The sequence below is a fragment of the Pimephales promelas genome, chromosome 14 (assembly GCF_988280905.1).
Source record: "Pimephales promelas chromosome 14, fPimPro1.hap1.1, whole genome shotgun sequence".
In the NCBI taxonomy this organism is placed as follows: Eukaryota; Metazoa; Chordata; class Actinopteri; order Cypriniformes; family Leuciscidae; genus Pimephales; species Pimephales promelas.
In genome coordinates, this window is record NC_142782.1 from 18546439 (window position 1) to 18568889 (window position 22451).

At 35.9% G+C, this 22451-nt stretch overlaps 1 protein-coding gene across 2 annotated transcripts in view; it reads left to right on the top strand.

The window, feature by feature from the left end:
* ipo11 (importin 11) overlaps window positions 1-18303 on the top strand; it is a 167779-nt gene extending 149476 nt beyond the window's left edge. Inside the window, exon 30 of one of the 2 annotated variants that reach the window (XM_089119540.1) lies at window positions 17461-18303. In XM_089119540.1, the coding sequence (XP_088975666.1) occupies window positions 17461-17625 (165 nt within the window). In that variant the 3' untranslated portion in view covers window positions 17626-18303. The remainder of the gene's footprint in view (window positions 1-17460) is intronic. The other variant, XM_039680653.2, reaches the window with a different exon arrangement.
* Window positions 18304-22451: the final 4148 nt, after the last annotated feature.

The window sequence follows — 22451 nt, forward strand, 5'->3', positions numbered from 1 at the left end:
GCATCTCGGGGCTATTTATTTGAAGTGAATTAGTCATTTTTGTTTGATGACGTGAACAGGATAGGTTAAATATGTTTAATCTGTTATTGTTGATGCTGCCTCTTACATTAGTGTCTCTGTCATAGTCAAACTCATGACTAAGGCTCATCGCTGCCTTATTTTTCTTGTCAGTGACTGCCTTCTCTCATTATTTGTTTGTATGCTTCAGGGTTTGAAGGTCAATCAAAACGAGAATACTGAATTAAAATCGTTTGCTTTCCGGGATGCGATATTGCATAACCCACATGTCACATTTCACTCTGATTTATAACCCGTGAATCCCAGGGTGTGCCAGATTCGGTTAGCCTGTTAAATGTCTTTTACTTAATGTTGCTCTGAGCGAAACGCTCCTAATTTTACACACTTTTAATTTTCACTTTTCATTGCCCTGTGGTGGGGTGGGGGTTCCTTGTTATTGTTTGGTTTGAAAAAAACAAAAACGTATTGTTTTAAATTATTGGCTCTTGATATCATCTGCATTCAAATGTTTTATGGCCTTGTTTAGACTTGCTGCAGAAGAAAAACTTGCTGTTTTTTTTTTTTTATGAAAAAAGTCTCCTAAGGGGCCATCTACACCGAATGCGTTTTTCCATTCCACTACAGTTTTTTTTTTTTTTTTTTTTGAGCAAATAAGGCTGAACATTTTCAGTGCATGCGATTGTCCTTTTATATTGTTGCATGGGCTCTTGAAGCTCCGACCTCGTCTTGAAAGGGGCCTAGGAGCACCATCTCATTTGCATTTAAAGGGACACACACAAAAACTGTGTGTTTTTTTTTTTTTTTAGCTCACCCCCAAAAAGTGGCAATTTTAACATGCTATAAAAATAATTTGTGGGGTATTTTGAGCTAAAACTTTGCATACACACTGGGGACATTAGAGACTTATTTTACATATTGTTAAAAGGGGCAATCCAATGTTCCCCTGAAGGCTGGATTTATTTGAACAGTAATATTGTAAAATATTAGAATTTAAAAAAAAAAAATGTAATATGTAATTTATTTCTCTATTGGCAAAGCTGAATTTTAAGCTCCAATACTTCGGTCTTCAGTGTCACATGATCCAGAAATCATTCTAATATGGTACACTGATGAATAGAAAGTTCAAAAGAACATCTAAAATAAATCTTTTGTAGCATTATACACATTATACTGTACATGTTTTTACATGTGTTTATAAGGCATTCTTGCTAAATAAAACTATTTAATTATTTATTTTTAAAAATCTTACTGACCCCAAACTAAATACTAATATATATTTTCCCCAATCATTGATTCTTTGTTATTATTGAGAAAAATTAACCTGTGACAGTTTTTTTTTTTAAGTTTACTTTGTTGAAATTACTAACACTTCTTGCACTACATTCAAATATTTTATGTTAATAATGTTAACTAATGTTAACATATTAGATGGTTGCATTAGCATATTATTATTAAGGGAATCAAAACTAAATTAGGACACAAAATAGTTTTAGACAATCATCAGTAATGTATTCAGCTCAAGATTTCAGGGTTTTTTTTTGTTTTGTTTTTTGTTGCAATTCTCATAAAAATACAATGATTATGAATTAATGACAGCTTTCTTCATTTTGCTTATGAAAACTTCCAAGGCGGCCCTCATGCCGTTAGTCTAATTAGATTATTATGTGATTGTTATCATAGCATAATAGTAATATACTAATTTGGACTGGACAGCAAGGGAGAGGAAAATGGCCCATGGGAGAAAGACATCCACACTGCTTTGGCACAATGAAATGTACATTTTGTCTTTTATTTGTTTTGCTTTTTAATGGGCCTAATGACTGTTTTGTTGGGTATCAGATTTCTCTTGCAGGACTTTAAGTTTAATTACTTGAAAATAATTGAAACTTTTGTCATTCCTTTACATACCCTTGTGTCAATGCAAAACCATACCTGTATACTGTATGCTACGATTGTTTTCTGTGGAGTACCAAATGAAAAAAACTTTGGGTTGTAGTTTTAGTCTTTTAAATACATAAAACAAATAAGTTGTTTTCCAATCAACATTCATTGTGGCTTTAACTTTATTTGGATGGTTTTGTTTGTCTCCATTCTGTATTTTCTGTAGTTCCATCCAACCATTTTAAAGGTCTCTGACCTTTTCCACACCTAAATGAAGAGCTCTCAGCATGTCTCAGACAGCTTAACCTTCAGTTTGTTGATAGGACCATACTTAGAACCCTCTCAAGCGTTCTCTACTCTCTTCTGTTTTCCGTGGCCACGCATTAGCGCCGCTAGCATAACAGCACTTTGTCCTCTAGAGCTGCCTCTTAGGAACAAGCAGCGCTTCTCTTTCCTCGAGTGACTGAGAGGACCGTGTCAGTGATGCTTTGAGTGAAGTTGATAAGTGGTGTTGGACACTTTTGCTTCATTTATTGGAAGCATCATGCAAGGCGGATCTCTTTCTTGTGATTCGCGTATTTTCAATTTACAGGGTGTGTTTAATTCATTGGTGACGGACAGAGTCTCTGGTATCCAGTAAGCAGCTCTCAGCAGAGTGTTTCCACTATGTCACGATTTACTCTTAATATCAAATTGCCCCATGGGGAGGTTTCCTGCAATTGGCAAATAAGCATTAGCTTAAAATGCATATGCCATGCATATGCCAAGACACATGATCTATAGTACCAGCTTCAGTTGCATTGCTTCACTGCCATTCATAAATCCGCACTCGTGGCCCTATGGGATAGTAAAGTGTCCATCGTATGCACACTTCAGAATCTAGGCGGAAGTAATAGGTCATCCTGGGATTGTTCATCTACTGTTTTTGCCCGCTGTGTAAACCCCGGCTGAAGTCGCCAGTGGTGGAGGAAGTACTGAATCTCAGTACTTAAGTAAAAGTACAAATAACCAGTTAAATATTTACTTTAGTAAAAGTAGAAGTAACACAATGACAACCATACTTAAATCTGCACGAGCGACAATTATGGCAAGTCGTGGTGATGACTGACTAGAGTTGTGAATATAATCGTTTTTATAATCATTAGGGTAAAGCACTTGCTTCTGATGTTTCGGTTTCAAATCAAGCTCTTATATGGTCCTCCCCATTCGTTTCAATGTTTTGTGCTTTTTGGACAAAATTTGAATATTTTCCTGTAAATGTGTCATACATATCACTGAAAATGTGAGAATCTCAGCATTAATGTGGTATATGACACATAGTCAGGGTAATTCTGGTTAAAATGTGTTGCAGTTTTAAAAATAAGCTTGTTTTTTACATTGGAATTTCTCAATAACATGATTTTCTGAGCCCAAAGTTCAGCAAATGTTTGTCATAGTCGTACACCAGTCAATAATAAAGATATCAAGGTAATATTTTCACAGAATGTTCTTTACATTATGTTGAATGATTTTATGTAGAAACTTGCCAGTTTCACAGTTAAATATTTACTTTAGTAAAAGTAGAAGTAACACAATGACAACCATACTTAAGTAAAAAGTACCTGATTTTAAATGTACTTTAAGTATTAAAAGTAAAAGTACTTGCATAACAATTTATTCTCTTAATGACCATTTTCTAATGATTAATAAAACATTTAATAATTCTAACTCATTCAACCTATAATGATGTTCAATAATGATGGAAAAAAATTGTTGTCACCATTTCTAAAACAAGCTTGCAATTGGGCAATATAAACCATGCTTATCCTTACTATATGTTAATAACTATGTTTGGCAAACGCGATTAATTTATGGTGTAATTCTGAACCTCTTGGCTTGCCATAATCCTAACCAAATGTATATTACACCCGGTGTGTTTCTTATGCACGTGAAAACAAATTTTCACGTATAAATTGCATGATAAACACACTGCTTGCGAGACGCGTTTAGTGTGACCGGGTTGATATATCTATGGCAACCAAACGTCACTGGTGAGACAAACGTGCAGCGGTCAGATTACGTTTTGGCAGGGGAAAAACTGATCAGAAAATGTAAGGAATATGTAACGGAAGTTGTAGAAATGTAGTGGCGTAGAAAGTATAATAATTGCTGCAAAATGTAACGAAGTAAAAGTAAAAAGTATGCACTATTTATTATACTTAAGTAAAGATGCGTAAAAAATGTACTTAAGTAAAGTAAAAAAGTATTTGTACTTTGTTACGTTCCACCACTGAAAGTCGCAGAATCTAATTACGAGATTAAGAGCGTAGTCATAGCCAAAAGAAAAACGGCGAGAACAGGTAATTTGTGTTTATTTCTGTAAAGAATGATAGATTACACCAAGGGCTTTGAGATACAATATGGAAATTTTCATTTATAACATGATAAATACTGAAATTAATAATTTTATTGACACTGGTATTTCTTTGCACAAAAAAAAAAAACGTAAAGTTGGCTTCCTAGACATTGATTTCAGTTGTCTTGGGTTTACTTTCAGCACAGAAACACCTGCTGATTATTGTATCATTCAGTGAAACATCTAATTATAAGTTGCAAACAGACACATAAATCTGCACGAGCGACAATCATGGCAGTCTTGGTAATGACTGACTAGAATTGTGAATATAATCGCTTTAGGGTAAAGCACTTGCTTCTGATGTTTCGGTTTCAAATCAAGCTCTTATATGGTCCTCCCCATTCGTTTCAATGTTTTGTGCTTTTTGGACAAAATTTCAATACTTTCCTGTAAATGTGTCATACCTATCACTGAAAATGTGAGAATTTCAGCATTAATGTGGTATATGACACATAGTCAGGGTAATTCTGGTTAAAATGTGTTGCAGTTTTAAAAATAAGCTTGTTTTTTACATTGGAATTTCTCAATAACATGATTTTCTGAGCCCAAAGTTCAGCAAATGTTTGTCATAGTCGTACACCAGTCAATAATAAAGATATCATATTTTCACAGAATGTTCTTTACATTATGTTGGATGATTTTATGTAGAAATTTGCCAGTTTCACTGAGTCACATATTATATAGTAGTGAGTTATTTCATTTTGGGCACTGAACAGAAATAGGGTTGAGATAAGGGAGACGTTTAAAATGTGCTCTGTTGGTTTGAGTTGGAAACACTGCTAAATGACTCATGGGGGAGAATGGAGAAAGATAATCTAGTGAACAGTGAATATTTTTTGTCATGTGACATAATTTGTTTATTCAATTTAAATTATTTGTGACAATTTTTATTTAACTAATTAATACATTTAAAAACTTTTTTTAGAAAGTTGTCACCTCAATCTAGCTAATATTTGTCATGGCAATGGATTTATATTTATTTGTTATATTTGATAAAGTTGTATGTGTAGTTTCTTATTTAATTATTTATTTATTTTATTTTTAATATGTTTTTAGATGCTGAAATATGATTGGGCTTAATAGCTTTACAATTTAAGTTTAACAATTAGCTTAATCAACTTATTTTTTTCAGTCTGTAATCTCTCTTTTTTTCTCTAGTTGCTGAGTTTTTTTGTTGTGCTGCTGCTGCTGCCGTGCCAAAAATGCTAATTTTGACCTTTCCTAATCTTCTGCTTCAGGGGTATATTTAGTCTCGAGAAATTTCAAATAACTGTTCAATCTTGAATGTTAACTTCATCAAGACCTTTGAAATGGCCTGATTTGGGGGTTCCCCCCCCCCCCCCCCCTTTGTAAAACACAGTTGTGGGGAAAGGATTTTTTTTTTTAAATATTTTTTCTCTGTTTTCTTTGTTTCAGTCAATTCGACAGTATCATTTAGCAATGAGTGTTGCATATAAGATATCACACTTGAAGTTTCTCTCTTCTGATCGGACAGTTAAAGAGAAAGGGGATGGTATTTGATGTACTCTTGTTTTACAGTGTACAATATTGCTTTAATAGCCAGACTTAAACAGATCATTTGATTAGCAGTGGGATTAAAGCTAATCAATACAGGGATACAGTTTCATTGCACAGTGTGTAAAAGTGCTAATACTTTGCCATTCGTCTCTCAGATGTCATGCAGGGTTAAACCATCAAACAATTTGCTGTTTTTATTTTTTATTTTAGTGAACCAGAATTGCAGTCTCCCATGTGATTTTAGCATTCACAAAAATGTTAAGAAGCTAAATAAATTCTAATACTTTTGTAAGACTGTTCCTAAGTGAATTTCTTAAAAAAGATATTTTTATTGTACAATTGGTTCCAGTCTAAGACTTAAGACTTCAGTCTAAACGTCTTTTTCGCTGCCTGCAGATTACCATAATAATCATAAGCATGCACACTATTTTCGTCGCAACTGGCTTAATGGGATTCCAGCACTTGTCATTGTGTTTTTAATGAGCAGTGAATTTTTTATATCTTTTTTAAAGGGTCTGTCTCAAGAGTGTTTGTAGCGTTACTTTGCACTCTGTTTGTCTTGCGTCTTCTTCACATCATGGGTAAACATGATCGATCGTTGTTTACATCAATGTCAATAATTGTTTGAGAGTTCAAGAGGATTAGTCATGCACATCCCTAGTAATAGTAATATGTATTTTTTGTAGCTATGTATTCACATGTATTCTATGACAAAGACTGTTTTAGTCACTCAGGACTGTATGTATTTTCAAAAATGTAAAATTTATGAATTTGATTATGTACTTATCCATATCATTGCGAGTGTAGTGCAGTGCAGTTCTTTTTTTTCTTAAAACTTCTCTTAACATATCAGTTAAGAACAGTGCTTAAAAACCTGAAAGTTCACTCCAACCAGAATCAATATTTTGTTTCTTTTCATGCGTTCCTTCTGTAACATTACCATTCTGAACATTGGTTTGATTGGAAAAAATACTGGTTAATATAATACACTTAAACTTCATTACTCCAGTGGGTCCTCACATTGTCTGCAAATCCTTGTATGTCTAGCCATATACATCAGTTATATACAGTACATGTAAAAAATAACACAAGATTGTGCGACCACATAGCTACAGTCAACTCTGTGACCTGTATTCGGCCATTCTAATGACTGAAAAAACACAAATCTCCAACATTCGTTGGAGAAAAACCTCATAACTACATCTGAGCTTGATTTTGGAAAAATTGTAATATGACACATCCAAGTGTCTTACCATACATAAACTTCAATAAAACTTGTTTTATTATTTTCAAAAGGTTACATATTACAGTTTTTTTTCCCCCCAGATTTTCTAACCACACTAATTAGCGATTTTTTTCTGGTTTCAAAATGCATATTACCTGCCATTCATTTTCACTTAAATAGTGATGCCTTTACGTTTGATGACATATCCTCTGAGAGATATACTCCTGAGATCCAAAAGCTAATGCGACTGTATTGCCATTGCGACTTAACTGTGATGACTAGGCAGTAATATTTGAATTCATGATTGGTTGACTGCTAAATTCAAATTCAGAAGAATTTTATTCATAAGAATGTTTTGTGAATCCATCCTCAATATTGTTGTCAGGTCAGCTTAAATAGATAAAATTTCATGACATCAAAAATTTCTTCTTCTTTTTTTTAAATTCAGTGTTACTTTGTCATTGACCCCATGTTAAACATGGATATGACCTTGTGAAAAGCAGTTTCCTCTCCAAAGGCTTTAAGGATACAGCAGCCTTTCACTTGGAGAATTCCCTTCATTATTAAATGATCCGGTGCTGTGACACGTCTGTCAGCAGGAGATATTAAAGTCACTGGCCTGCTCCTTTCCCTTCTTCCCTGTGACCCAACAGATTAAAGAAAAGCCATTGCTTGCCAAGAACACGGAATTAGACAATGTCGCTCACAGAAGAGGATGATGGTTGATTCTGAATGACTGAATGCACATTTTGTATGGGAAAGCACCTCTCTCATTTAGTCCACGGCCTCTTTGAGTGACTTGATGAGGCTTAAAACTCTAATTAGAAATTCATGAAGCATGGCTCCATGTCTTTGATCCACTCATTACCATCTCAGCAAAGTGGATGCAAAGCACACCATTAATATCATTTAGAGTCTATTTTAAGAGCCTGAGGAAATGCAGAGTAAGCAAATGTGGGCTTAACCTTTCAGACTTTGTAAGGTAAGGCAGGATTTATTGGCAACTCGGGAAGTAAATTACAGCTGCCCCATCATCCCTGAAAATTTTGATTTACGTAAATGTTGAGGTTGACCTTTCCTTTTGGAAAATGGATTTATGGATTGGCTTTTAATACTTTACGGTACTAGTCAGTACAGCTATAGTCAGTGGCCATACAATTGACTTTAATGTTTTAACAAAAGGGCAGAGTGTCCTGATGTAGTTTTGTTTGTGGAATACTGATAATATTTTTTTAATAAATTAATAAATTATTTTTTGTCAATAAAACAACGAAAAAGTTGTGAAGATGATGATTAGTTAAAGCTGTAGTTCGTAGTTTTTTTGGGGGGTGAAAAATTATCCAAAATACATATTTGAGAAAATACATAACCAGCCGGTTTTTAACTCCAGTGGTACTGGTGGATTTCCACGGGAGATTCGAGCATGTCTTTGCGTCATTACGTCACACATAAATGAGTCGTCTCCGCTAGTAGGTTATATCGTGTGTGAGGATGTTGGAGGTGGAGATTTATAACCTTTTCTCACAGCACTTGATATAATTAAACGTATTAATTTGATGACGGATCCAGAAAGATTCAAACAACAACGTTCACCAGGGACAGCAGATTCATCCTCTGTAAAATGCAAAAGACTTTGTTTGGACTTCGGAATGGCAACAGAAAAAAAGACTGCAAGCGGACACATGCGAAAACAAGGATACATATCGGAAGGACGTTACATGTAGTCACGCAATGCTGACATTGTTAACATTAACAATTTATAGAACAAATTATATTTTGCACAATTTTGCATGATATGATAACTAATAAGCGATTGTTAGATTTAATCAGCGCGATTTACTGCAATCTCAGAACCAGAACAAAAGTGGATTTTTCTTACTAGTTCAGGTGACATTTTCCGGTGAAAATTGGTCACATTTCTAAAAAACAACAATCTGTGATTCTGAATGCCAGTATCCACACCGGCGCGGTGACTGACAGCCTCACATTCTCCTCAAACATTGTTTTCATCCGCGCTTCGCTGTGTCAAGGGTGTCGAAGTACAACTCACGTAAAGTTGATAATTCCGCGAATGACTGCAATTTCAGATTTCGAACAGAGATGGCGACAAAGAGGAAAAACACCGGACTGCAGCTTTAATATTGAGTCCATCCTAAATATGAACATAATCTTTAATTTATTGAAATAAGATACATTTAGTAAAATATCAATACATAAATATTTACATAGTTATAATATTATATAATCTAGCATAATAAAATGCTATTAAAATGTTTGTATTGCCAATTTATTTTTTTGCCTAATCGTAATTTCGACTCCTGAAGGTCATGCTCTTGGGAAATGCATTCTAAATTGCAGGGATTGCACAAGGAAATTACATGCGGACGAAGTTTTGCATTATAAAAAGGTGTTGTAATCTCCATTTTGGTTATTTTTGGGAGGAGACAGAATGGGGATAAAAATTTACACATGCACAAATGGTAACTTGTTTTTCATAAAGTGAAAATAAAATTTGGAAATTTGCTTATGCAAAATATGCAGCAGAGATTTTAATGCATGAGGTTACCATTTGAATGAACTTTGATTTATGTAGCATATTAGAGACTGAGATGAGATTGGAGATTGTGTTGGACACCAAATGGTACTCCAGTGATTGTCTGATAGCCGAGATGTATTTTCTTTTGTGGAGTAGACACTTGATGGCCTTAATATGATTTATCTAATGGCTTTTCTTTTAGAAATGTGCATAAATGATTTTGTTTTTCTTGTTTTCCCCGAGACTGACAAATGGCAATCCTCTTTTACTTTAGAAGTATAACTGTTGCTTAACCATGTTTCAAAATCTTCTTTATCTTCTGCACTCCCAGGGCCTGATCCGTACCCGTTCATGGACAAAAATATCTTCCTATTGATAATCTACTATTACTACTAATAATTAGTTTTTTTCATACATTAATGAGAAAATATTATTTAAAATTAAAATGTATTCTTAAAGTGTGAAAAAGTGTCACATTTGGGCTTTATTTATGAAAAATTAGCTGAATAATTTCCTGTGAATATACTAAAAAATATTATTGCTTAAATGTTTGCAATCAAATAACACAATAAGGTATTTATGAAAGATTTGAACAGAAATTCATACAGTTTTTCATGAATATGGCACATTTTTTTTTTGTTACGTTAGAAAGAAACTTAAATAAAAATCGTGAGAGTTTTCTGAAAACTCTTATATAGATGATGATGATGCTTAAAGAAACCTACAGTACCTGGAGAAAAGCTATTTTAAACACAAAGGATAGAAGTTAGTTGTTAAATACAATCTGAGCAAAATGTTGCAAGTATAACCACTGGGATGCTCACAGTACATGAACTTGTAGTCAACGTCCTGACTTGAGTGATTACATCAGATCACTGGAGAGTCTGTTTAACATATTCAAGTGTTGTAATGTTCTTAATTGAAAGTTATTATACAGTGTCACTGAGTAATTCTTGCTTTTCATGAATTTGAAAGTCTATGTGGGGATTCCCAAAGACACTGGAAAAGGAGATCCAAGGGTCCAGTCAAGCTTAAATATAGATGACTGCCTTTACTTTTAAGTAAAGCTGAGATTGACTTTATTGGCATTTACACATCTGGTCTTCAAAGTTTTTGACTTTATTCAGGAAAATCCTTTAAAAGTTCATGGTGGCTCAAGCAGGATTTCTTCCACAGGCCTCTCTGCTTTATACTACTGGCTTGGCTCAGAATAATACTTCAAAGTTCCTTTTTGGAGTGCCTTTTTTCTTAAACCCATCCTGTTTTTCAGCAAAATCCTTCAGTTGTTCAAAGTCCTAGTGCTTCCTGTGTCTTAATGCCACTTAGGTTTCAACAATTTATGGTCTTGGAGGTTTCGGTTAAGCAGAATGATCCATGTCCTACAATAAGAAACCAGTTTGAGGACGTCATAATGAATGCTTTGAGTGAGTGGTGGGATTTAAAACCACATTTTATTGTATTTTTTTAAGCTGTCCAGTTGCAGTTGATAGACGTATTGATTGTGTTCCAAGGAAAGCAATCAATGTTGCTTTAGATCAACGGAGAGATCGTTTTTAGTCTAAGTGCAATACTGTTTGTCTACCAAGGTCATAAGCAGTTGCATTTATCTATTGATTCCTATGTTTCAACTTTGATACTGTAACTATGAGGCTTTTCCTTAAAATGAACTGCATGATGCACCTTTCCCCTGGTCATGGGTTAGTATTTTAGCTATTTTTACATTACTAGCAATATAGTTTTTCTTCTTTTTTTTTTTTCCTAACAAATGGGGTACACCAGGGCTAAATGCACCCTAACAAAAATGTGCTTTTCACTATTTCTGTAGAGTATCATTGCAGAAAGAAATATATATATATATATATATATACTGTATATACAGTATTTTTTTTATTTATAATTTTTTTTTTGAAGATTTATGTAGCAACATATTTTGTGTGAAAATAAATTATAAAAGTGGTTTGTTAAAAAATCTTAATATTAGAGGTGGCAAGGTGGCATTTTACCCCACATTTGGGGTAAATAGCACAAAGTATTGATACAAATATTTTTTTCAAATAATATTATAGTTAATACTTGTTCAAAACAAACACTTCAATTCATTTTGACAAAAGAATTCATTTTTGTTCAATAAATATACTGTCATTAAAATCCAGAGAGATTGTTATAATTATATCGACACAGAGATCTGGTCTCATCATCATAGAGTCTGTCTGGGATTACAACACAAAGAAAAAGAAAAACCGAGACAGACTAAATCCAGAAGAACTGTGGCAACGTCTCCAAGACGCTTGATGGTCTGAATCTTTCAGCAATTTCAATGCTGATTACATCAGTCAATTAAAAAACTCTGATTGAATGAAACAAGGTTTAAAACAAGGTTTTATTTGAACTTTTCATACCATCTTGAGCAAGGCTAAACTGAAAAGTGGCGTTACACTGAATCTGCTGCTTCACTTCTTAGAGATCAACGCATTGACCAGGGCTGATGCTTGTCATGTGAAATCTCCTTAACTATTAAAAGGATGCTACTACAAAAATATTTTCAGTGCACACTGACATGGCAAATTGCTATATTATTGTTACAAAATGATTACTTGACCCACCTAGAGAAAGAAAGCTATACCATATGCAGGTAATCACTCTCTCTCTCTCTCTCTCTCTCTCTCTCTCTCTCTCTCTCTCTCTCTCGCTCTCTCTCGCTCTCTCTCGCTCTCTCGCTCTCTCTCGCACACATGAGGGTTTTTTAACCCACTCCATTGTTGTGTTACTTACTTAAACACTTGCTCTGTCAAACTGTTGTTTAAAACCAATATCACTTGTGGTCATTCGATGTGGCTTTATATCAGCTCGGAAACAAACTGTAATAACGAGTGTGGGACAAATAACCATCACTTTTACCCTTTTAATTAAACGTTGAGCTGCAAACTTCACAGACACAAGGTTCTTTGTCAGAATCATGAAAAAGAATCCTACAAAATTATTGGGGGCACAAATGAGCTTGACACTTCTGATCTGGTGGTTGGGAATCAGATGAATCAGTGATCAAACATCTCGAGGGAAGATGTGAGCACTGAGGCTAAGTTTTCTGTGCAAATGTCTCAGGGAGGGTAAATGTTGAATCTTGTGTTTTACACCAATATTATGTGGAGAGAGAGAGACTGTGTGTTAGAAATTTGCCATATTTAACCTTTTGGAGGATATTACAGTTTGCAGATGGTGGCATTTAGAATCATTAAATCCAAAAGTACTGTGGAAAATGACTTTTGTTCGTCTTTTATTTTTCATGTGAAGCAGGGAAGCTGCCAGAGTTAATTTAGTGTGAATTATAAGTATAATCACCAAAGATCACAGCTGGCATTGTTAATGCTCATCACATTGACAGATGTACGCTCCATGACACATCTTAATGTTTTTTTAAATAAATGTATAATGTATTGATGTGATGTTTATGCCATATTTACAATAACAATGCTGTAGAGGTTTACTGAAAGCATCAAGTGCCAATACATCAATCAACAAGTGTCAAAATTACACCATCGTAAATAGACTTCCCTAAATGTTACATTTACTTAGATTTTTGCCATCATTTGATGCATAATAGAGCCTAAAACATCAAATTAATATATATGCAGCGATGCTAATTCTCTCTCTCTCTCTCTCTCCCCATGTCCCTCCCCCTTCATTAGCAGAGCATTATTCATATCTTACATTGTGGTATTCAAGGGCATTACAGTTAGCATTATTGCCACTGTATGAGCCCAGTGATAATGTTATATCATAAAAATATTCACCTTCTGAAACATAATGTAATTTTACAATTGATGACAGCTTGTCATATATATATATATATATATATATATATATATATATATATATATAAAATAATTATGTCATGTGTATATATATATATATATATATATATATACACACACATAAAAAAGACTTCACCCTCTGAAATATGATCTAATTTTAAAATTGATGACAGCTTGACTGGTCAAACGTACCCCAAGTATTTTAAAATATTTCTATAGGTTTTCTATTGATGAATTTGAGTCATTTTATCAATAAATCTTAATAATGTATTGTTTTCCTGTGTATGGCAGAAAGAAAGTGTGACTGCTTTGTCTATGCAATGTCATTAGTCAATTAATGAATTTATCTTAATGAGGGTGGAGACTCAGCCATTTGTTTTTGCACAGTCAGGATTAGCATATAAATACTGAGAGGGAATTGGTGTCTTGTATGGATCAATGCCTTTTTTATTACACCAAGAAAATTCCTTCACAATTGTCTGCTGACGTCTCAATGTCTCAGTCACCAACAAATGTGCTGAACACAGAAATAGATATCAAGTAGATTTGACTTATTAAAAGGGAGAACAGAAAACAATTCTTTGGATCATGTTCCAACATTGACAGGGTTTTGCACCTTTATTTCTTTATATCCACAAATCTTACATAAATCACTTAAAAATATTTATTTATGTTCCTCTTTGAAGAGAATTGCTCGATTTATTTTTAATTCCGCTGCTTCTGCTTCTCCGAAATGAAGGGCATTTTTGAGGGCCTAAACATGCTCAATCTCTTGATGAAACTTTGCTCATGCGTCAGAACTGGCGAAAATGTACATCTGATATGGGTTTCGGAATTAGGTGTGGCAAAATGGCTCGATTGCGCCACCTATAAAATTTCAGCGAAGCGCTACGTTCCACTACGTTTCACGGACGTGTACAAAATTCAGTACATACAGTGGGGAGAACAAGTATTTGATACACTCGCTGCCGATTTTGCAGGTTTTCCCACTTACAAAGCATGTAGAAGTCTGTAATTTTTATCATAGGTACTCTTCAACTGTGAGTGACGGAATCTAAAACAAAAATCCAGAAAAGTTGATTTTTAAATAATTTATTTTCCACTTTATTGCATGACATAAGTATTTGACATCAGAAAAGCAGACCTTTATATTTGGTTCAGAAACCTTTGTTTGCAATTACAGAGATCATATGTTTCCTGTAGCTCTTGACTAGGTTTGCGCACACTATAGCAGGGATTTTGTCCTACTCCTCCATACAGGCCTTTTCCAGATCCAAATGCGGACTTTCAGATCCCTCCAAAGATTCTCTATTTGGTTCAGGTCTGGAGACTGGCTAGGCCACTCCTTAACCTTGAAATGCTTCTTACAGAGCCACTCCTTGGTTATCCTGGCTGTGTGCTTTGGGTCATTGTCATGTTGGAAGACCCAGCCTCAACCCATCTTCAATGCTCTAACTGAGGGAAGGAGGTTGCTCCCCAAAATCTTGCAATATGGCCCCAGTCATCCTCTCCTTAATACAGTGCAGTCACCTTGTCCCGTTTGCAGAAAAACACCCCCATGCTTCACAGTAGGGATGGTGTTCTTACTGATCATTCTTCTTCCTCCAAACAAGGTTTGTGGAGTTATGACAAAAAAAGTTCTATTTTTGGTCTCATCTGACCACATGACTTTCTCCCATGACTCCTCTGGATCATCCAAATGGTCATTGTCAAACTTAAGACGGGCCTTGACATGCTGGTTTAAGCAGGGGAATCTTCCGTGCCATGCATGATTTCAAACCATGACTTCTTAGTGTATTACCAACATTAACATTGGAAACGGTGGTCCCAGCTCTTTTGTAGATCTCCTCCCGTGTAGATCTGGGCTGATTTCTCACCTTTCTTAGGATCAATGAGACCCCACGAGGTGAGATCTTGTATGAAGCCCCAGTCCGAAGAAGATTGACAATCATGTTTAGTTTAGCTTCTTCCATTTTCTAATGATTGCTCCAACAGTGGACCTTTTTTCACCAAGCTCCTTGGCAATTTCCCCGTAGCCCTTTCCAGCCTTGTGGAGCTGTACAATTTTCTACGGCTTTGGACAGCTCTTTGGTCTTGGCCATGTTAGTAGTTGGATTCTTACTGATTGTATGGGGTGGACAGGTGTCTTTATGTACAGTAGTTAACGACCTCAAGCAGGTGCATCTAATTTAGGATAATAAATGGAGTGGAGGTGGTACTTATTTGCAGCTATATTATACAAATAAAATAGTTAAAAAAAAATCATACATTGTGATTTATGGATTTTTTCTCTCACAGTGGACATGCACCTGCGATGACAATTTCAGACCCTTACATGATTTCTAAGTGGGAGAACTTGCAAAATAGCAGGGTGTTCAAATACTTATTTTCCTCACTGTACATATGCTATACATATGATTTTGGGTTAATCAAAGTATCCAAAGTCTGGAACATTAACCCATTAGAGTTTACAAGAAAACATAGACCAAAAAACATAAAGGAAAATCATGATATATATATATATATATATATATATATATATATATATATATATGATTAAAATGATTCATTTCTTCTCAGCAAGAATTAAGAAAGAAATTCCTTGGGAAATTCCGTTCTGCCAGTGCTGACTTCATTTGTGGGGGAAGTTACATAGAGCACTCTAAAAATGATGTGTTGAATTTACGTAAAATATGAACCATTTTTGCATCATACTTTTTAAGTAATCCCAACTTAGAGTTATTTTACTTAAAATTAACAAGAAAACCTTGTACTTGTACTTATATATGTACTTAAATATCTGAGTTCACGCAACTTTTTTTACTTAACAATGTGTGCATCACATTTACATATATTTGTAACTAAAGAATGTTTTGTGCTTACAAAATGGCTCAAATTTTTGGCTGGAAAGGCATCACGGGAAATATTATATTTATATTTTTGTGTTGCACACACTATATATGTTAAGTAGAGGTTGAAAAGTTTGTGTTTAATCTAATTACTTTTATAAGTAATGGTTGTTCAGCCAACAAATCGTTTTTTAGAGTGAGAGTCCGTGCGTTTGTGTGTTTGGAGTGAGCTTTTTGGCCGACCTGGCCTGGTTCTGAAGAGATACTGATCTCTTTGAGGCTTGAACCCCTGGCTGTGTGTGTGTGTGTGTGTGTGTGGTGTGTACGCAACGTTCCTTCTTGCCGGAAATGGGGAAGGTTTTGAGATGATAACGCCTGTGTGAACCTGGCTCATTGCTGGTATCATGCGTTTTTGCTTTAACTAGTATTTGCTATGAAAGTGTCATCCCATAGTTTGAGCTAGTGCTTGTTGGGGTTTAAAATAAGGCCTTTTTTTCTTAAATAAAACAATGCATGATTTTATTGTTAATTTTATGATGTTTGTGATTTTTGCAACCCTGTGTTACCAAAATTGGGATGTATCTAAATGCATTAAAACCTTGATTTGTCTTTTTAGTTATTTATTTATTTTTATTAATTTATATTTAGTGTAATTTTTTTTTTATCAAGCTGTTGCACAGCATAGATTTGGGACAAACTGTTGTTTTATAGCTACTGATAAACTTATTTCCCATACATTAAAGGAAATATTATAAAAATTTTGATAATTAACAGGGTTGAATAATTTAGCTTAAATTAAAAAATAAAAAAATACTTTGTAAGCACAGTAAGCAATGTTTCTGAAACACCTTGATTGTTGTCTCAAGTTTTCTTCCAGGAACGTACACGTCACACTGTTCCCTTTTTTTAATAATTCCCCTCCCAAGGCATACACAAAAAAAATTGTAGTAACTAAGACCGTGAAATTTCTGTCATTTCATTGAATCGGTTGACCAATCGCAACATACTGTTCCAGCTGACCAATCAGAGCACATTTGGCTTTTCGTAAAAAGGGTCTTTAGAGAGACTGCAACTAAACTGAGTGTTACTGACAGACTGGGAAATGAAGTGCTGCAATAATCCAAAATATGTGAAAAAAGTATTTCTAACATTCAAGTATGAAAACCTATTCCAGGAGACCCCAAAAACAAAATCAGGACTTTGTTTTTTTTTTTCTTCCTCTATAGCTGGCTCTTGAGGACCCTGTGCACAGCGTCTCTCTTCAGCAGTTTGTCTATGAGAAGCTGAAGGCTCAGCAGATGTTGATGGGGGACCAGAGCTTCCAGGCTCTTATGGAGACGGTGGATACGGAGATAGTGCGACAGCTGCAAGAGTTTATCCAGGGCATGTAAGGATAAGACGACAACAGACTGTTATAACCAGTCCTGAGACCAGAGATGCCAACCTTTTAATGATACCCCAGAGAAAAGAGCTTCCATATTTTTTAAACACACTCTTTCTTTTGCTTCCTCAAACACACCTTTTTCAAAGTTTGAGACGGGGCAGAGGGGAAATCCACTTAGACTGAAAAGGAGACACTTTAAGAATGAATTAAATATGGTGATTCAAGTTTTTGTAATGGGAAAAGAATTTGAAAGCGCCATATAAAGGGCCCAAGCAGTGTTTACACTGAGTCTTCATATAAAAAGTTGTAATTTTGTATTTATGTAAAAAACACTGCATGACAAGATTACTTTTTTCCCTTGGGTGGATTTTCCCAATCACGTTTACTCCTAGATCAATATATCAGGAACTACTGAAAAGTCATTAACATTTTTGATTGAAAATATTTTCATATCAGATACACATAATGGTAAATGAATGGATGGTTAATGTTAAGCTTCCCATAACTATTGCTGCTAATGCTCCTACACTGCACCTCTCATATGAGGTTCACAGGAGATCAGAAGAACCAAATACATCAGTTTAATGAAACAAATGTGTATTTAAAGGAGAACTCCGGCGAACAATGAACCTTTGGTCTAATAAAACATCGGTACCTAGTCAATCGTTCTCTGAGATTTGTTTTCATGATAATCGAATGTAAAGAGTTTTATCTCTAAAAGCAATGGGGGCATTGACTAAGTAAAAAGAAATAGTTTATACCACTAACAAGGCTCAAAATAGCCCCACACTAACACAGTAACATAATGAGGGTCCCTACATGCAAAACGAAGCATTGAGAACAGACCGTTTAATAAGAAGATACTTTATAAAAAAGACAGTTCACTTCGCGTATACAGACAGGAGCCATCTTAGAAAATAGTCTCGATAAGTCGATCGCCGAACGCCGTTCATACAGTTCAGAAGTTCGCTGAACTTCATACAGTTCAGATCACTCAGCACGACGTTCGTGGTTTGACTTGTCGTGACTGTTTTCAAAGATGGCTTCTGTCTGTATACGCGTAGTGAACTGTCTTTATAAAGTATCTTCTTATTAAACGGTCTGTACACTTACAAAGTTCTCAATGCTTCGTTTTGAATGTATGGACCCTCATTATGTTACTGTGTTAGTGTGAGGCTATTTTAAGCCTTGTTAGTGGTATAAACTAGCGATTTCTTTTTACTTAGTCAATGCCCCCATTGCTAGCATTACACGCTAAACAGTTTTTAGAGATAAAACTCTTTACATTCGATTATCATGAAAACAAATCTCAGAGAACGATTGACTAGGTACCGATGTTTTATTAGACCAAAGGTTCATTGTTTGCCGGAGTTCTCCTTTAAATCACAAGTACAGTGCAAATGTATGAGTGAAGAATATTCTTACTGCCGTAGCAAGCTTTCTTCTTTTTTAAGGACACGCAATACGTGCTTATACGTTTAGAAATGTTTTTGGTTTAAAATGGGATATTAAGAAGCACAGTCATACAGAAGAACGACTGTCACTGTGAAATGAATTATGAGTCTGAATAAAAGCCTTATGCTTTAAGCCTTATTTATCCACCACTAACACACCTGATATTGTATCTCACATCTGTAATGACATGCACATGTTACATTGTAGAACATTTCGCTCTGTAGTTTTATTTTCACGTATGAGCCCTATTTTTTCATTGATGCAGCTTCAATAAAGTTCAGTATAGTCTGAAAATCTCACTTTGTTAGCTTGCTTGTATAAATCCTAATGGTAGACATTTTCTGACGCCAATCAGGGACAGTCAGAGCTAAGCTTTTCAGTGTATTATTAAAAATAGCTCTTAATAATGAAATAAAGTTAAAAAAAAAACGCTCTAAACTCACTTGGCCTGGCAGCTTCCAACGATCTCCCTTTTCCCACTATTTGAAAGCCCACTCTTTCGTGCTGATGTAATAACCAGAAAAAATCCCTGGTGGCAGGATGTGTGAATCAGGTCCAATTAAATGTGACATTTAATGAATTACTGTTATTATTTACGTCTCTCAATATCAGCCTCTGTATTTGTCAGTTTCTTGCGAGTCTGGTTACTACGTGATTTTAAAGCGCAAGTCTTAGGTGGTGCTAGTTATGTGGGGTGGGGAAGACTCACTAACCTTAAAGGTGTGGTACAATGGTATGTCATTTTTTTGACTGTACCAATGCATTAAAATACCATATATGTTTACATGTTTAGAAAACATGCCAAGGTCACAAATTTGTTTCTCTGAAAAAAACGTAGTCTACTTTAAAATGTGGAATGTCTGTTTTTGTCTGTGTGATTCTGCACACTGCCCATTTATCCAGTAGTAGGGTTAGGGTTAAACCTATTAAAGCTGCATTAGGGAGTTTTGAGAAAACGTTGACTTAGCCTGAAAATTTTAACAAGCACGACTTACAGGTCCTACCCCCTTGCTCTCTGCTGAAAAACACTTTGGTGGACACACGGCCTTAGCACAGCTGCAGCACACCGGCAATCTTGAGTTTGAACTACAGTACACGCTGTGCCAAGAGCGCGTACACGAGCGTGATTGACACTGCTAAGGATATAATGAGAGTTTTAACAAATATGTAAAACATATATATATATACACTCACCGGCCACTTTATTAGGTACCCCATGCTAGTAACGGGTTGGACCCCCTTTTGCCTTCAGAACTGCCTCAATTCTTCGTGGCATCGATTCAACAAGGTGCTGGAAGCATTCCTCAGGGAGTTTGGTCCATATTGACATGATGGCATCACACAGTTGCCGCAGATTTGTCGGCTGCACATCCATGATGCGAATCTCCCGTTCCACCACATCCCAAAGATGCTCTATTGGATTGAGATCTGGTGACTGTGGAGGTCATTTGAGTACAGCGAACTCATTGTCATGTTCAGGAAACCAGTCTGAGATGATTCCAGCTTTATGACATGGCGCATTATCCTGCTGAAAGTAGCCATCAGAAGTTGGGTACATTGTGGTCATAAAGGGATGGACATGGTCAGCAACAATACTCAGGTAGGCTGTGGCGTTGCAACGATGCTCAATTGGTACCAAGGGGCCCAAAGAGTGCCAAGAAAATATTCCCCACACCATGACACCACCACCACCAGCCTGAACCGTTGATACAAGGCAGGATGGATCCATGCTTTCATGTTGTAGACGCCAAATTCTGACCCTACCATCCGAATGTCGCAGCAGAAATCGAGACTCATCAGACCAGGCAACGTTTTTCCAATCTTCTATTGTCCAATTTCGATGAGCTTGTGCAAATTGTAGCCTCAGTTTCCTGTTCTTAGCTGAAAGGAGTGGCACCCGGTGTGGTCTTCTGCTGCTGTAGCCCATCTGCCTCAAAGTTCGACGTACTGTGCGTTCAGAGATGCTCTTCTGCCCACCTTGGTTGTAACGGGTGGTTATTTGAGTCACTGTTGCCCTTCTATCAGCTCGAACCAGTCTGGCCATTCTCCTCTGACCTCTGGCATCAACAAGGCATTTCCGCCCACAGAACTGCCGCTCACTGGATGTTTTTTCTTTTTCGGACCATTCTCTGTAAACCCTAGAGATGGTTGTGCATGAAAATCCCAGTAGATTAGCAGTTTCTGAAATACTCAGACCAGCCCTTCTGGCACCAACAATCATGCCACGTTCAAAGTCACTCAAATCACCTTTCTTCCCCATACTGATGCTCGGTTTGAACTGCAGGAGATTGTCTTGACCATGTCTACATGCCTAAATGCACTGAGTTGCCGCCATGTGATTGGCTGCTTAGAAATTAAGTGTTAACGAGCAGTTGGACAGGTGTACCTAATAAAGTGGCCGGTGAGTGTATATATATATATATATATATTTTTTTTTTTTTTTTACAAAAGTTACCTACTGCAGCTTTAACCCTATTTCAAAACATAGGGTGACAAACTGGTAGAAAACACTGTGCATTTCTGCCATGTGTGCCAGCAAATAAACTGGTTCGGAGATCCATATAAAAATTTCTATGACCAGAGGCATATTAAAACGCGGATAAATCAATTCTTGAACTTACGAGTAAGAGGTAAATTCTTCAACGATCCTCAATCTGGCAACTTACGATTTTACAATCCTCATTCTGGCAACCTGCGTCTGATGAGGAGGGGAGGGAAATGACACCCCCCAATATTTCGAATTTGGACTTCAGTACCAATTTCAACCGCTAGCTGGCAATATTAAATGCATTCTTTCATTTACTATTTCAGTCGCATCCAACTATCCAATCTTTGTGATTCTATTGTGTCTTTGTGAAACTGTCCTTGAATTTACTTGTCATAGATTACACAGAACACCTCTTTGTGAGGTGAGTTTCCACTGTCACTTCTGGGGCTTGAGAAAGATTGAGCCTTAAGAGTTTGACAACAGAATCCGTTTCTGAACATGGATGCAAGTCCACCACCCCTGGCAGATGGCAGTTCAAAAAAGAACAGTTTCTGGGCACAAGTTCAGAGAAGTGGCTTGTATCCTCACATTCAGCCAAGTCTAACAGAAAATCCTGTTTATTAGAGGTTAATAAATCTTACAAAACAAATGTCTTGTTTACAAGTGATCTTGCATAGCAATCCAGTGCCGATCCTCCCTATAAGCAAGTCATGTAGGGCCCCCGAACCACCCTTGCTCTCAAAAATGATTTAATGACTAGGGCTGTGCAATTAATAGAATTTTAGTTTCTGGAAAAACCCTTAAACTTTTTTATAGATCTCAGGACCAACAATCTTTGCTCTGAAGACCTCAGGGATCTAACGGATGTATTTGGATTTAAAAGACCACAG